The sequence below is a fragment of the Thermobia domestica genome, unplaced genomic scaffold (genome assembly GCF_964235325.1).
Source record: "Thermobia domestica unplaced genomic scaffold, izTheDome1.hap1.1 HAP1_SCAFFOLD_940, whole genome shotgun sequence".
Classification (NCBI taxonomy): Eukaryota; Metazoa; Arthropoda; class Insecta; order Zygentoma; family Lepismatidae; genus Thermobia; species Thermobia domestica.
Window position 1 is genome coordinate 1 of NW_027656650.1, and position 18,056 is coordinate 18,056.

General features: G+C 38.8%; 1 protein-coding gene across 1 annotated transcript in view; it reads left to right on the forward strand.

Annotated features, from left to right (window-relative positions):
* Positions 1-473: 473 nt before the first annotated feature.
* LOC145677488 (beta-galactosidase-like) overlaps positions 474-18,056 on the forward strand; it is a gene marked incomplete at its 5' end in the record, with an annotated part of 51,204 nt that continues 33,621 nt past the window's right edge. Inside the window, 2 exon segments of the mRNA XM_081747967.1 lie at positions 474-624; positions 2,614-2,677. Of these exon segments, the coding sequence (XP_081604093.1) occupies positions 474-624; positions 2,614-2,677 (215 nt within the window).

The following is an 18,056-nucleotide window of genomic DNA, read 5'->3' on the forward strand; positions in this document are numbered from 1 at the left end:
CTGTTAGGTTCATCAAGTGTAAAAGGCTCAGGTGAGCAAGTCATATAGACAGAATGGAAGGAAGTAGGATCACTTTTCAAGTTTTAACTGAAAATCCAATCGGAAAACGACCATTAGTAGAACCTAGGCTATGACAGGAGGACAATATTAAGATAGATCTCGCAGAGATAAAGATACAAACTAGAAACTGGATTTACTTAGCTAAGGACAGAAGTTAATGGAGACCCTTTGTGAACGCGACATTGAATCTCCGGGTTCCATAGGCTATAGGTTTAGTTAATTAATTACATGTTGTTTTGTTCTTAAGAGAAATATTACTATTAATAATCGTTCTTAATATTACTAAAATAAAAGGTAAGGTAATCAAATATTCGGTACCTGTAGCTTTTCCTTATTATAATCATAGATGTTATTATTATAATTATTTCCTTATTATTATAATCATAGATGTTAAAAAGAGTTTTCTTATCTAGATATGTCGAGTGGAGTCTTCATCAGCCGGAGCCTGGGGTTGTAGATTTTTCTGGTGATCTAGACCTTGAGCGTTTCATCAAATTGGCCAATGATATTGGATTGTTAGTCCTTTTGAGGCCAGGGCCATATATATGTGCAGAAAGAGAGTGGGTGAGTTTTTCATGAAAATAGATATAAATTTCAATTCGTAATTAAAGAAACCATTACAAATCTTAAAGTAGGATGATGCACAATTAGAAAAAGGTCCTTTTTTTCAGCAAAGTGACTAATGGCATGCAAGACTTTCATAATGGTGAATCTTGTGGAGGAACTTGAGAACATATGCAGATAATTTTTAATACGGCAGTAGCCATAGCGCTTGACGCAGCCAAGTATAGCCGTTTCAACAAACAGAAAATGAATATCAAGTTTTGTGCGAGTTTAGGGTAACTCCAATATAAACGATATGTTTATATGAGGTCCAAAATATGCCGTTTCTGTAGTAATTTCCTTCTCATATACACTCATGTCCAAAATAATTGTCGCATGTCTATAAATATGTTGTTCTAGGAATATAATTTGATAGCGAATTCGCCCGGTAATTCTTATAATGCTAGTATGTGTATAATCGGCAAAGAAATGTATGTGGCAAATTTCATGTCAAAAGAGCAGTAAATAAGAATAATAAAACGAAAAGAAAACTTTCTTCTCCATTTAGAGACATTTTGTTTTGCTCATTCTAATTTTCGTATTATAAGTCTTTTCCTATGAAATTTACCACAAATACACATTTCCCGATTATACACATAGTATCAGTTTTAAAACTTCCCTACAAAATCATTATCAAATTATATTCTTACAAAAAGACAGTTATATATATGCGACAATAATTTTGGACATGAGTGTACATGCTAACATCTCCAAAAATACTATGTATAGTGATTGTATGAGTACTACTGTAAAAATAAAAGTAACTCAATATGAACATGCTACATTATTATGTATTGAACATTTATTATGAACTTAGGAAAGATAAGTTTCAGATAGTACAGCTTTCAAATGTTTTGTGTGGCGGTCTGTTAGTCCATTAGGTCATTAACTTAAGACAAAGATATTTTCTGAGGAAGGAATTTTCTGTTCACTTTACCGAATCACTTATCTATTTTCAAATTATGGAAAGTTTTTTTTTTTCGTTAAATTTGAATGAAATAAGAATAATTCCTGTCCGTTATGAAGAGCTTACTGAAACACTGGGAAAATTAAGATTATCCGGGTTCGTATCTGAGAATATCTGCAAGGGAAAATTTCCGTAATATTAATAAATAAATAAATAAAATACCGGTAGCTCTTCATATTATGGAGCTGTCTATTATTGAGAGGAGTCAATTAACACAACTGAGGGATAGCGAAGAAATTCACTGTACGTCTTCAAATTATGGTGAACAACATTACTCCACGTATACAGGGTGTTTCAAAACAACACCGACAACGTTTGGGAAGTGATTCCTGACAGCAAGGTAAGACAAAAAGTACAGACTAACTTATGTCCACAAATGCTTCCTTTCGGAGTTATAGGCTGCCGAAGATATGATAAAATGAACTACAGTACTACCGTAGGTTCCATAGTTTTGGAGCTATGGACTTTTGAAAGGAAGCATTTGTGCACCCAAGTAGGTCTATACTTTTTGTCTTATCTTGGTGTCAGGAATCACCTCCCAAGCGTTTTGAAACACCCTGTATATTGACTAACAACTACAAGTATGTTGTTATATATTTACGATAATTGAAAGAGCATTTGGTAAAATGTATTTATTAATAGTAACGTGTTCAATCTGGTATTAGTATAAAATACAAATTTGTTCACTCTCAACACGTATAACTGCAGAAACATATATATATATATATATATATATATATATATATATATATATATATATATATATATATATATATATATATATATATATATATATATTTCATTTCCTCCGCAATAGCACCAGTATCATTTAGTAAATATCACTCAGAAACAATATCAGTCTTTCTCATAAATGTTTCAAATTTGTTTTCTAGTTATGCATTTAAGTTGTGTATAATTTTGTACATGTGTAAATGAAATATGATCTTCAGAAAATTTAATGTGTGTTTTCTTTATTTTTCCAGGGTGGTTTTCCTCCATGGCTTCATAGCGTAAATCCGGACATGAAACTCCGAACAAATGACTCTAGTAAGTTACGTGGAACACATCCAAAATTCAATAGCTAACATGGAACGGACATGAACGTGTAATCCGGACATCCGAATCAAACCTAGTCCATTCGATAAACATAACAAAGATATGTTCATGCATAAAAAATTAGATGCCATGGACAACGGAGTAAGTCTCTGGGGCCCATTAACCCTGTTAATATAAAGAAAATCGTAAAATCACAGTGAAACAGCTATTGCATCAACACTGTTCATTAGAAAGTCATGATTTATAGTTCATTCTCTTCAACATGAAACAAGCTTTCCAGAGGTGCTATGTATTGGGGCCCATAAAGTACTTGAATAGGGAAAATTGGGAAAATGTCGGAAAAATTCCCTCCAGAGATCTCTACCATCAACTTTAGACCCCTCTTGAGTGGCCCCGGGTAAAAGCACACAATCCAAATGTATCTCGAAAAATATTATAAGGGATAAGAAATGTGTGTACTAAGTTTTGTATTGATAGACGGAATAGATATAAGGGAAAAACTTGTATATCAATACACGCTTTTCCCTTATACCTATTCTGTCTATCAATATAAAACTTGGTACACATTTCTTATTCTCTTAAAGGGTATATTTTTCGAGATACGTTTGGATTGTGTGCTTTTACCTAAAGCCACTCCAGAGAGGTCCAAAGTGGATGGTAGGGATTTCTATAGGGAATTTTACCGATATTCTCCCAATTTTCCCTGTTCAAGTACATTATGGTCCCCAATGCACAGCACCTCTGGAAATCTTGTTTCATGCTGAAGAGAATGAACTATAAACCATGACTTTCGAATGAACAGTGTTGTTGCAATAGCTATTTCACTGTGAGTCTATGATTTTCTTTATGTTAACGGGTTAATGGGCCCGAGAGACTTACTCCGTTGTCAATGGCACCTAATTTTTTGTGCATGAACATATCTTTTTTATATTTATCGAATGAACTAGGTTTGATTCGGATGTCCGGATGACAGGTTCATGTCCATTCCTTGTAAGAAATATATTAATCAGTTAATAACGTTAGCTTCACAGATTCTCCATTAGAATTTATATGTAATTCAGTAAACAGACGCAGAAAAATAACGAGTAAATTAATGAAATTTGGGATACAAGTAGGAATTTTTACGTGTTTTAAGGATTCACAATAGCTTTTATCGTAGCGTTTATTGCAGCCAAAAAAAATACTTTGAAATTTGAAGGAATAGAATTCTTAGAATGGACTTAGGATTGACATATTGAAAATATTAAAATTTGTTTTATAACGAAATATTTTTTTCTAATTATCGATTGTTTTTTTCTGTTTGTTTGAAAAGCCAATTCAGTTTAGCATCTGTATTTGTCTTATATGATAGTATCCAATTTTAGCATGGAATTTTTGGCCGCTGCACTTGAATCCGTGTTGTACAGTCAGAAATAATATTAAGTAGACATATAGGTTGCAGGTATAAAAAATAATAGCTCCAACCTTTAATTAGTATTGTTTCTGACTGTACAATTTTATGTGATAATCAAACAGTTGTCTATTATATGGAGAGGAAAATCTGCTGTGTGTTTTATTTGATACCAATAGCCCACTTTCTCTATTATATGAATAACTGTCATAAAATATGTGCAAACTTCCAGATACAGCCTCACGAGCGTTCAGTTCGATCCTTCAACTATCCTCGGCTAATTGGAAGGCAATGATGCCAACCTGAAATGTTATAAAATCCCATTTTGAAACGCAGAATTTCCCATTTTGCGCTTGAATTTCCCACGCTCTACAAAATTTATAAAAGATGAAAAGTGAAGCTACTGTATGCAACTCCCTTTCTCCAATACTCGTATATGCATGAATTCAGACCTTCCATTTTAAACAGTTTATGAATAACTAATTAAGAGAGAGAATTGAAAAATGTTGACAAAATCAAGTACATTTTGTTGTTAGAAATTAGTATTTGCATCACACATTTGTATCGTAATCTTCGAGGGAACGTAACAAAACTAGAGAAGATATGCTTCATTCTCCAATAATTTCGTGTGAAACGTTTTAGAAGATGGTTCTCTCTCTCTTCTTTTTAAATACCAGAGTTGTTAAGTTCCATGTCGCTTATTTTTTTGAGATTCCCTAGTCAGTGTATAAATAGTTTCCATACCAGCATGCATTTTATAGTGACAAAATTTTATAGTTGGCGCTAATTTCACTCTTATTGAAGAGTCATTAGTCCCTGTTTATCCAAACAACGGTTTGTTGTTTTAACATATATAAAAACACTGTAAAAACGTGTATTGATAATTATTTAATACTAACGCATAATAAGAATTACACAATTAATGGACTGTATTTAGTACACAAAAGATTGATAGTTATTCCGATTGAAAAGGAATGTAATTTGGTCCTCCAAGCACGATCGCGGTAGCGTGTCACACACATAAAGCTCTCACTCCCACACTGACAAAAGATGCTTGAACGCGGCCTAACTGTAAATTTTGAACAAAGGGAGGAAAAAAGGAACCAGTATGCGAAACTTCGGGGTAGAGAAAAAGCCACCCCAAGAGCCATCTGTACACAAAAATTGGCACTACATACAGAATGACACTGTCAAAAATTGAATATAAATCTGTTAGAAAAATTAATAATAATTAATTGGCAGAGAACAGAATGGCCCAAACAGTCCCGTTCCCGCCCATAGAGGATTTTGGCGTCGATGATACATGTATCAAAAATCCCATATATGTTACCAATTTCTACAAAAAATTCCCTTTATCCTTATTTGTGAAATTAATGTCAAAAGTCCCACAAAATGGGATTTTTCGCACGGGTTGGCATCACTGTTGGAAGGCGACAGCTGGCAACCAGGGTAACAAAACCTGGGAGCAGTGATGCCAATTTGCCCCCCCCCCTTTTTTTTTGGCTAAATCTAGCATATTTGGAGAGGCATGCTGGTATTAGCCACACAAATCTACGAAATGCTTATAGCCTTAAGTATTGCTTATTTAATGAAACTCTTTGCCATTTTTGGCTTTTTCATTAGCCGTTAAATTAATTCTAAATATGTTTTCTTGTTTGAAAATAAAATGTAAACTTCAAAATAATGAACTTATTTGTTGTTTATATACAGTAGTATTAATTGATTTCTCAAGATAGAGGATGAACATTACGCAACAAACCCTATTTTTTATTCTTCTCCTCCCCATCCACAGATTTACAGGCAGGGGCGTCATTTAGGGAGGGCAGGAGGGGACAATTGCCTCCCCCAAGAGGATGAGGAACACATATACTTTAATGTATTGTCTACTAATATACTATTACAAAACGTGAAAGTCTTATGTCGGTAGCGCTCTTGCCCCCCCTCAAGCGAAGTCTGAAATGACGCCCCTGTTTACAGGTACTTAACAATACTTGTCGACTCAGAAAGAATTTTAATGTCGCTCACGTAGCTACTTTTTATTTCAATTTTCGCATTTCGTTGCAAGAATGAGCACTTTCTTATTCAAATATAGTAGCTGTTCGGTTCCTTAAGCCACGGAAATTGTTTTAGTTTATTAAAGAAACAAATATAATATTTAATTTAACTTAAAACATTCAATGCGTTCATGACGATTCGTGTGGGTCTACGGAGAAATAAGAAGTGTTATAAGGATTATGACCTACCAAAAGAAGTACTACTGAAAACAGGGACAACGGCAGTCTATACAACCAATCCAGAATTCCAGCACCTCGGCTAGATGCGACGTCACCGATGATGGCTTAGTTCAACTTTAATTATGGTTGTTGACTTCCACATATCAGTTGTTGATGGATTTTATTGTAATTCTGTGATATACGTTGTTGCTCTCCAGTGAATAAAATTCAAGGTTTCAAATTTTACTATAACTCACTTATAATCCTATACAGAAGAAAGAGGTTTAAAATCTCTGATTTTTGGTTATAGGTTAGCAGTTCACAACGGCGCCGACTTTCCAAAATTTACGTGGGTGCATATCAATATGGGACATGTGATATGATTTCAGAAGAAGCTCGATATTTTTTTGATTGATTTCCTTTTAGTTAAAATCTTTTATGAATACTGTACGCAAGACAAACGAATACAAACCCGGAACCAAGGTCAAGGATAAGTTACTGTAATGAATATTCCGAACATATGTAATCATAACATTGAGTGTATACATTAATGCAACTTACATGCTGCACAATGATTGCAAGAGGCAATAACATTAACAAGTTGCTAAAAAGAAAATATTACATTCATACAAATTAAAATGAAAAGGAAAATCTTCATAAAAGCACATAATTTTAAGAGTATTGCAGAAGGAACTTGCAAGAATTTTACTGTGAACATAAACTACAAAATGACTAACTTACATGTATTCCTTGGTTGCCTGTGTACAAACACATTTGAAACATACCACTATTTTTAGAGTTTAGAAATTTTAACTTCCACCTCAATGTTTTAATTGTTTGTTATTTTTTGGGAATGGCAAGGGAGAAATATTCATTTTATTTTGTTTCTACCAAACTAAAAATCCTGTGGGTGCGTAGGGCCCACAAGATGATTTGTGTGGGCTGAAGCCCCGGTGCACCCACGTAGTCGGCGCGTATGGCAGTTCAAAGTGTATCCATTTTTGCGTATAAAAGCTTATTTCTCAAGGCTTCTAGTTTTTTCTTCAGAGGCTGTTGGCAACACTGCCTGGGAGCCAGGTGGAGACCAGTGTTGGGCAAAATCAATTGAAATCAATTGCAATTGATCAATCAATAGAAAGTAATTGCTCTGAAAATCAATTGCAATTGATTTCAATTGCAATTGATTTCAATTTGTAATTGACAATTAATTTCAATTGCAATTGAATTCAATCATAAAATTTGCAATTAAATTTTCGTCAATTGTTAATTGTTAATTGGTCACCAGGCAATTGAAACTTTTAATTGTTAATTGTCAATTGCAAAGGGTGCAATTGAAACATTTAATTGTTAATTGCAATTGACAATTGAAACTTGTAATTGTTAATTGTAATTGTTAATTGCAATTGAAATCAGCAATTAAAACTGAAGATAAGAAGATGAGTGTATATTGTATTGTCCACTTGTTACTGTTTTACATATTTCAAATAAGATACTTATAAGAAATGCTGGATACCTACCATCTCTTTTCCCCCCTGGGAAGAAAGCCGTCAAACTAAGTATTTTTTAAATATATTATGTTTATGGTTCTATCCCCCCTCGAAAGAACTCTATATGCCCGTCATGCATACAATAGGAATGAGCACGAGCGAGTTCGAGCGAGTTTTCTTTAAAACTCGACTCGACTCGAAGCAGACATCTTTGAGTTCGACTCGAGATCTCGGCTCGAAAAAATTCCCCTAACTCGACTCGAATTCGGATCGAGTTTCCAGTCGAGTCGAGCCAATTCGAGCTAAATCCTTTGTGTAGTTCCAAGTACTACTATCTTCAAGTATCCTACATAGACAATATAATTATCAATGATACTACTACTACTACTATAACTAATTATTATTATAACACCGTGTACATGTATAAACATGGAATATAGGCGGTTTGTATCGGAATACTAAAAATTAGTTAACTGTCGATCTTGGTAGTCAAGAAATCTTCAGGAGGCAAGGACATCGGTCACGAGGTTCTTGGTTTGAGTTCAGGAGGAGCAAGTATTCGGGCTCGAGCCAAAAATTGTTAGAAGTTATGGGACTCCAGCCAAACATGTTTAAAACTGCTCGACCCGGGTTTAGGGTTGTCAACGGCTCAAGCGGCTCGCTCACAGCTCATTCACTTATCGAGCCAAACCGAGAAGTGAGCCGAGCCAACAGCTCATCCAACCGAGCCAGCTCGAGCCGAAGGCTCACACGAGCCGAACCGAACCGAGCTGATTGCTTACCCCAACCGAGCCGGTTCGAGCGATTGGCTTAGTTAAGCTAACTCGAACCCAGCCTATGGACTCGTTTCAACGGAGCTGGTTCGACCCATTGGCTCCAATCGAGCCGAGTCGATAACTCGTCTTTACCGAGCCGGTTGAAGCCACTGGCTAAATTGAGCCCAGTCGATGGGTAATCCCAACCAAGCCAGCTCAAGCTGTACGCTCAGTTGAACCGAGCCGGGCCGGTTGACATCATCACTATTCCGGTTGGGCTTCTACTTTGGCTAAAAAATTGGACCGTGCAGTTCTCAGCCTTGATGGTAAGAACTACAAAAAATGATATGAAATCTTTAGTTTTACGTCCCACGATTATTCCGGTTAGGCTAAAGGAGACGGTGATGATGGGAAATGAATGAAATGAAGAAAGTGGGAGGAAACGGGAGAACCCCCGAGAAAATCCACGAGCACGGTGTTTGTCCACCACAAAGTCCAAACTGCGCGAGCTGGGATCAAACCAGGGACCTCAAGCACCGGAGGTGAACGTTCTACCACTGACCCACCGCGCCCCCTGGTAAGAACTACAGTATATACTTATATTGGTGCTCACGGCGTCATTAACTTGTTCCACCACCAACGAATTTCGAGGTACTTTGTTTTGCATCTTTTGTGCGTGTTTTGTGTCGCTTTGTGCGCCTATTCCCACATTTCTTGCATCACCGGAAGTGGGTCAAAATGGGTCTACAAATATGGCGGAACAAATTATTGCTCTTCCGCCACCAATGAATTTCGAGTTCGTTTCCTTCACATCGTTTTGTGCCATTTTGTGCGTCTACTTCCGTTTTGTGCGTCATGGGAAGTGGGTTAAAATGAGTCCCAAAGGTGGGACGAAAATGACCAAGAGTTCCGCCACTATTAAATCTCGAGGTCGTTAATTTCACATCGCGTACCCTTTTGTGCGTCTATTTCGACGTTTTGTGCGTCACTTGAAGACGGTCAAAATGGGCCTCAAAGGTGGGACGAAATTGACCCACTGCTCCGCCACTACCGAATTTCGAGGTCCTTCCTTTCGCATCGACTAGTGAATGTGTCGTGCCGTTTCGTGCCCTTATTTCCACGTTTTGCGCGTCACCAAAAGTGTGTCAAAATGGGCCTCCAAAGTGTGACCAAAATGACCCATTGTTCCGACACTATCGAATTTCTAGGTCGTTTCTTTCGCATCGTTTAGTGCCCTTTTTTTAAAGTTTTCTTCGCCTATTTCTCGCCTTGTGCATCACCCGAGGTGAGTTAAACGGGGCTTTGAAGTGGGAGTTAAATGGCTCACTGTTCCGCCACTATCGAATTTCGGAGTTGGCTCTTTCGCATCGTTTAGTGTGTATTTTGTACCGTTCTGTTCGCGCACTTTCACGTTTTGAGCATCACCAGAAATGCGTCAAAATGGTCCATCAATGTGTGAGGAAATAGAGCCATTGTTCCGCCACTATCGAATTTGGAGGTCGTTTCTTTCGCATCGTATAGTGCCTGCTTTGTACTGTTTTGTGCTCCTATTTCCACTTTAGTGCGACAACGAAAATGGGTCAAAAGGGCCTACAAGTATAGCGGAATAACATAATGCTGTTCCCTCACCATCGAATGTCGAGGTCGTTTTCTTCAAATTTTTTATGCATGATTTGTGTCGCTTTGTGCATCAGTGGGAGATGGTCAAAATGGACCTTAAAAGTGGAATGGATATGTCTTTTTCTGCCATATTGGTAGGTCGTCTTTGACCCACTTTTGTTGGCCTACAAAACGTGAAAATATGCACAGAAACGGTAAAAACATGCACTAAACAATGCGAAAAAGCGACCTTGAAATTCGATACTGGTGGGAGAGTAGATCATTTTTCTTCCCACTTTGAATGCCCATTTTGACCCACTACCATTGATTCACAAAACGTGGAAATAGGCTTACAAAACGGTAGAAAACACGCACAAGATGATGTGAAGGAAACGACCTCGAAATCGTTCCTGACGGAACAGCATTACCTTGTTCCGCCATATTTGTAGGATAACATTGACCCATTTCCGGAGACGCAGAAAACGAGGAAATAGGCGCACAAAACGACACAAAAAATTTCCATGTAATTAAGCTAAATTTCCATTTAAGTTTGTAAGCTTAATATATGGAAAATTTTATACATTTTTCCTTTACGTTGGTCTACTTTACATTGATTTGGGACTTTTAAATTTTATTCAGTTCCCCACTGAAAAGTATCTATAATTCAATAAGGAAATAATTATTAATTATAATTATTATCTATATAATTGAATTCATTGTAATTTGTTCCATAACAAACACTTTACCATTTCGTACTAGCTGTTATGCCCGTTCTTCGCATGGACCAGATAAAATATCAATGTAAACGAACTGAACAACGGGAGAACAATTAAAAAACATTTCTAAAATTGGATATATTTTGTGTGAATATATATCCAACAACCATTTCCGTACATGTGTTTTCATTGGGAAGGACGATAGGGGCTGAATTTGAACGTATACACTATCGGGGGTGTCATTATACGTCTGAGCAACCCCAATAAATATGGATTCGACACAAATTCTACTACTTTTAAATGTCCCGTTGAACCATCCCTCAGACCCCCTTGGTTCGTATTGTGAAAAAATCTCCTCTGGCCCCCACCAACCCCCAACCAATAACGCGAAAACTATGAATGTGATACTAACATCTGCCATTTTCTACTACTTTTTACATATGCCGGTAAAAGTCCCTATAATCCTCTGGTACCAATTTTGAAAAAAAAACAATGCCTCTGGCCTACAGCCGATGGGGGCTGTATTTGGAAGTCAACGCCTGTGGAAGTATCACCATTCATCTCAGCGACAGCGAAAACTATGGATTTGACACTAATATCGGTCACTTTCCATTATTTTTACATGTCTCGCAATTCCCCACCCCCGGTGACTCCCGGCCCGCATACAATGGTGGCTAAATTTGAAAATCATCGCTAATGAAAGTATCATCATTGATCTCAGCCACCGCGAAAACTACGGATTTGACATCGGTCATTGTGGATTATTTTTACATGTCTCGTCACCCCCTTTATAATGTCCCCTTTCTTAGCTGATGGGGGCTAAATATGAAAGTAAACGCGGTCTTGAGTTTCACCATTGAGCTAAGCTATCCCGAAAACTATGGATTTGACATTAATATCGGTCATTTTCGATTATTTTTACATTTCTCGGAATTCCCCCCTCTGTTGACCCAAGGCCCGCATACAACGGTGGATGAATTTGAAAGTCATCGCTAATGGTAGTGTCGCCATTGATATGAGCAACCGCGAAAACCATGGATTTGACACTAATATCGGTCATTTTGGATTACTTTTACGTTCCGGTATCCCCTTCCCGTTGACCCACGGCCCGCAGGCGAATACGGTGAATTTGGAAGTTAATGCGATCGGAGTTTCACCATTGATCTCAGCGACCGCGAAAACTATGAAATCGACACTGATATCGTTCTACTTTTACATGTCCCGGTAAACGCCCCCCTGAGACCCCCTGGTAAGAATTTTGTTGAAAACGCTTTGCCTTGGTGTGGAACCTGGACCAAGGTATCTTTGATCAAAATTTGGTAACTCTCGGTCGACTTTTCTGGTCCCCAGGCCGGTCCCGGTAAACGTCCCCTGGAGACCCCCTAGTAAGGAATTAGAAAACAAACTCTTCATCTTGGTCTGGGGCCTAGACCAAGCTAACCGTGACCAAATTTTGAAAAGTTTCGGTCCACTCGTCTCGTCCACAGGCCGCACAAAGATAGACAGACAGACACACGAACAAACTCTATTTTATTTATATTAGAAAGGTCAGATCCGCCGTTATTGTATTAGTGCGGTGCTTGAGCGATTGACCTTAGAAATTCAAACTCCGATGAGTGATAATTTTATAGGCTTGTTTTATTACAAATTTAAACTCTTAAGTCAGTAGAGAAGAGGGCGTGAATCATGGGTCAGAGTTGATGACAATACGTTTTGGTGGGTCTGTGGGTCACAGTGGGTAAGAGTGGTTTATGATCGGTGGTGGGTCAGAGTGGGTCACGGTGGGTCGTGGGTCACGACGGGTGGTGAGTCAATTGGTCGATGGTGTAGAAGGCCGAAGTCCTTCTCCTTCATCTGCATATCAAAATGCAGATGAGGGGCACATTTACATATTATTATGTAAATATATTAATTTGTGATAAAATTAATTGCTTGGAAATTAGTATGCATATTGAATATTATCTTATTATGAATAAAAATGAGAAACACCGAGCGTAGTACGGAAATATTAATACAATATTGTATTATATTGTATTTAATCATGTATGTTATTTCCTTTATAGGCTAATGATATTTGATTTTATTGCGTGCATCTCATTACTGGGACATTGTACTGTATATATTATACATGGGGATGAAGGAAGATAGTTATTATACTATATTGCAATTGATTAATTAACGAAGATATAAAGGCATAGTCTATGGATTCATGCATTGAAGTTTGGAACTTTGGAAGACGGAGCTACGCTGACAGAGAATTTTTTTTTTCTAGCGAATCACTAAATGAGCGAGAGAATACGACTCATTACATATAGGAAGGATCCTATCCATTTCCTCTAGTAATGCAAAGCTGAATTGGAAACATTGCTGACTGACGCTCAACATCCTTTGTTGAAAATGTTGTAAAAATTTTAGCGTCAATATGTTAGTTTTTGAATTTGTATAGGTGTGATTTCTTGAGTAGCGAGCTCGTAGCGTCCTTCCGCCCCCCTTTCTCCCATGTCCAGTACACCGTCAGCGAACGGGCCTAGAGAATTTACCCAGGATGCACAGCAGTTTTGAAAATTTGTACCTTATTTTGATTCATTTTCTATGTAAAATATTAATATTAACGTATTACGCTCACTAGTTCTTGGAAATACCGTTCTAAATTCATGACTACTTTTGTCAACGTGTATCCCTTTCGTACAAGACATTTGGCTCTTGTATTTTTCAAAATTTATAGTAACCAAAGATGTTTTCTCTCTCTCTCTCCTACCAACATGGCTGCGGATTGGTAGCAGACAGTTTGAAAGGAAGCCACAGGAAAATGGGCTTCCATCAAATACTACAAGAGATGACAGTTTATTACAATAATATAAATGTATTCTATGTATATTTTTCTTTTATTCTGTATATAATATCATGTATTTCTATTATTCTAAGTGTTAGTTCCAAGTGAAAATAGTTATGTTGTTGTGAAAACTCCATGGACTTCTGTTTTGATCAGAAGCTTCAAATGTTACCGCCATTTCGACATGATGGCAGCACCTACCAAAGGATTGCTGGGAGTAACATGCAGCGAGAAGCAAGCTTCCGTGGTTGTTTGCGGGAGACCTCCCAGTAGATATAACCGGTGGCAGTGGCGGCTTCTACAGGAGATCAACTTATCTCCAAGGAGGGAATTAAGTATGCAGATGCCTGTAATTTGCATTTTATGTAAATTTTGACCTTAGTTTGAATATTCCCAGCCACTCCACCTTATTTTATTAATTTTATTTGTGGTGGTGTTTTCTGGTATCCTTAGTTCCGGCTCTGGCTACCTGCACCTCACAAAAATGTGGCGCCAACAGCGTAAAGGGCGATAGAGTATTCTTTATATACTCATTGGTCAGTGTACTTTTCGAAGTAAAAATTTTCGGTTTATGTTTTGTCAATCCCTCAGAAAATTTCCAAGAACTGCGGTGTCTTGTATGTTGAATTTTTATGTTTGTGCTTGTGAAATTTTGTGCTTTTGTAACAGTGTATTAGAGAATTCAGGCGTATTGAAATTTAGGGGGGAAGTGAACCTTTGTATTTTATTGTCTTAATGGTAGTAACGAGAGCACAGGCTCGTAAATTGGAAAACAGGGATCAACAGTTTATTAACGAAGACTTCGCTCAGAAAGCAGACGAGCTCTCAGAAGAGAGTATAGATGAAGCGCAGGGCGCTAACGAGCGCACTGATAGCGTAGTGGGAAACGTTAATGTGGTGGAAACGATTCCGCCAGCCACCGGTAGGGAACCGGAAGTGCTTTTGCGGGAGGAAAGTAGCGAAACGACTGTCAATCCGGAAAATGTTGTTAGCCCAGCCATGAACGAAAGTAATACTCTGAGAAACATTAGTAGCTTAAATCTAGCGGCCATTTTAGGCGAAATATTGCAGGGCCAAAGGAAACTCGAGGAGAGTGCGAAGAACCTAGAGTCAAAATTAGAATTAAAACTTGTTGAAAACGCGGCAAATTTAGAAAGTAAGTTAGAAGAAAGTTCACACAGTTTAGAAAGCAAACTTGAAAAGAAATTTGAGGAAAGTTCTCGTAGGCTAGAGCGCAAGGTAGAAAAGAAGATAGAAGAGAGCAATATCCATGTTGAAAATAGTTGTCATAGGCTTGAACAGGCGATAGAGTCAAGTAATGCTCGTCTTCAACTCCAGTTGGAGTCCGTGAGTTCGAGACTTGAGCAAAGTGAGCGTCAGCTAACGGAGCGGTTGGAGCATACCACCGCTGAGTTAAGGGGGGAGATCCACAGCACCCGCGAAGAACTGTCCAGTCGTGTAGCCGAAACAGCAAGTAGGCTAGACGAGGTGCAGGAAAATGCTAGCAGTGTAGCCAGGCAGCTAGAGGAGAACTATACCGATCTCACTGAGAATATACAGCGTGTCTCGTCTCGTGTAGAACAGACTACTCAAAATCTAAATAACCAGGTCAGGAGAGTGGAAGTGAGCTTCGCTTCCCAACTAGCCAGACTCAGGGGGGAAATCGAACAAGAAACGCAACTCGAGGAAATACGATCCGAGTGCAACGGTAGCATCCGCCAGATGCACGATACCGTACAAGACGTCTGCACTCAGTTGGAGAAGAAAATGGAGGAATGGAAAAACTCCATGCAGAAAGAGACGAGCGAGGTGATCGAGGGACGTCTCGCGAACATCTCCGTCTCTGCCTCACAAGAACGACCTCCATCGCCTAACAACACCTTGAGTCACGACTTGCACAGTTCTCAACCTGGGAACCTGGCGAAATCCCACGAGACAGACCCTGTACCGTCAACGTCTCGCTCATGTAATCATGAGACGAGACAGAATCTCGCCACAGCATTAGGTCTCATTCACAGAGACGTCACTTTGCCGGTTTATATGGGGACCAAGACCGAAACAGAGACCTATAATTTTCTCCAAGACCTGGACCGTTACTTCGAGGTCACAGGGGTACCAGACGAAATGAAACTAAGCTTCATCCCTAGGGCAGTCAGGAACACATCGTATCAATGGTTCCAAGTGAACAGGAGTAAAATCAGAACTTACGATGACTTCGTAAATGAATTTAGGCAGTGCTATTTGAGTGAGGAACGTCTGGCGAACTTGAGGGCTAACATACTCACGTCGCATTTTGATAGTCGTGTGCACAAATCCCCAGCAGAATATCTGTTGGATTTGTTGCACAAAAATAGCATCTTGGAGCCTCGTATGTCAGATGCCACATTATTGAAAGTACTCCCGAGGCACTTTCCTAACTGGTTATTTCGGGCTATTGTCTCGTCTCGCCCGAAAACCATTGCCGAGTTGCTCAATTTAGTACAAGAACTGCAGTCTTCGATGACAAATCGAGACCAGTTTTATCAGCAGAACCCTAGGAAGGGAGTCAACATGCTCCAGGTGAGCATTGACAGCGAAGAAAATAGCCCCCCCGGCCATAGAGGTAAGCAGCTGGCTCGTAAACAAATAAATATAACACGAGATAACCAGCGTCCTTACCAGAGACGAAGACAACAAACAAACCAAAACAACCAGCGCTCACCACCCCGTAATCAGAGCAACGGTAGTGGGTCGTCTGGTTGGTCACGTGGTGGGAACTCCCACACCCACCACAACAACAGTCGTGTAGCCCGCGGTAGGAGGGGAGGAACGCGCAACACGGATAGCCAGCGAGGAAATTCCTTTAGAAGGAAAGAGAAAGAAATCCAGTTGCTCGAACACTATGACCGTGCGCCCCCTCCAAAAAACCAACATACCAATGTTACCAGGAGTAACCAATCCTCATCTCCTTCTTCAAGGGAATGAGGATTGTCCGCATATACTTGCGGCGACGGTAGGATGGACACGGAGAGAACTTGTTCACCCGAGTTGACAAAATTACAACCCAAGTATGTGCGTAATTCAGAAACTAGTTTAGAGAATGAAAACATAGATAATTCTTGCGAAACTGCAATGAAAGAAATTTATACATCAGAAGAAGAAAAAGAAGAAAAAAATTGCAATTTTTGTTTACAAATAAAGACTAAGAAGTATTTTGATGAAGGCATGTTAGAAAAGAAATTAGTATTATTAAGTAGGAACGGAGAACATATCGACATAGACAGGGAAATTTATGAGGAAGCTAATGGCATTTTTAAGAACCTTTTTGACTCTTGTAATGAGCCGTTACCTGCAAATAACGTCATTTCACTACCAGAAATAAATGTTTGTTTATTTGGAAAGGAAGTAAATTGTTTATTGGATACCGGGGCAACCTGCTCCGCAATTTCAAAAGAATGTTGGGACACTGTCTCAAATAGCCAACCCCCACCCGTATTTTTGAGTGCGAAGAATATACGGGTAACGTCGGCTTTTGTTAGTAAAGCAGCGACACTAATTGGCCAAACTCTGTTAGTCATTGTGATACAAGGGAAGGAATATCATACTTTAGGTATTATTATTTCAGGCTTAAATAGGTCTTTGATACTAGGATCCAACTTTTTCACAGAATCTCGTGCCGTGTTAGACTATGACACCGGCCTTCTACATCTCAAACATCCTCATGATGTAGAAGTAGCGTTTAGATCTGTAGATTGTGAGACTGAAGATCTAGTGGTTCGATGTTTGGAGTGGAATGGAGAGTGCATAAAACCACTTAGTTTAATGGATGAAATTGATAATGTTAATTGTAATTTTTCCCCGTCAGACGAAAGACGGAAGGCCATACGGGTTATTGCACAAAATGAGTCTAAGACCTCCAGAGAGCAGGCAACTCGTGCACCAAACTTGGACGATGGAAGATTCCCAAGTGCCTAAGAAATGGCAGTTCACGTATTCCCACCAGAAGAGTGGATGAAAGTGAAGACTCGCGCCTCCCATTCAGAGATAGAAGAGTTTGTATCGAACTACTCAGATCTCTCAGCCTCTCAAAGAGATAATTTGAAAGCTGTGCTGCTCAAGCATCAAGCCCTTTTTGATGTCAAGCCAGGTTGCATAGCTAACTACGTGCATGAGATTGGAGTAACGGATGAACGTCCAATCAAGACCAAACTTTATCCTTACCCTAAACGCTACAGGAATTTAGTATCCAATGAAATTTCGAGATGGCTTGCGTGGGGGGTGATCAAGAAACAGCCTACGGCGTATATCAACCCACTGGTAGTGACTCCAAAGAGTGATGGACGTATACGAGTCTGTATCGACGGCCGAGCTCTGGCCAAAATATCTGGTGATTTATCT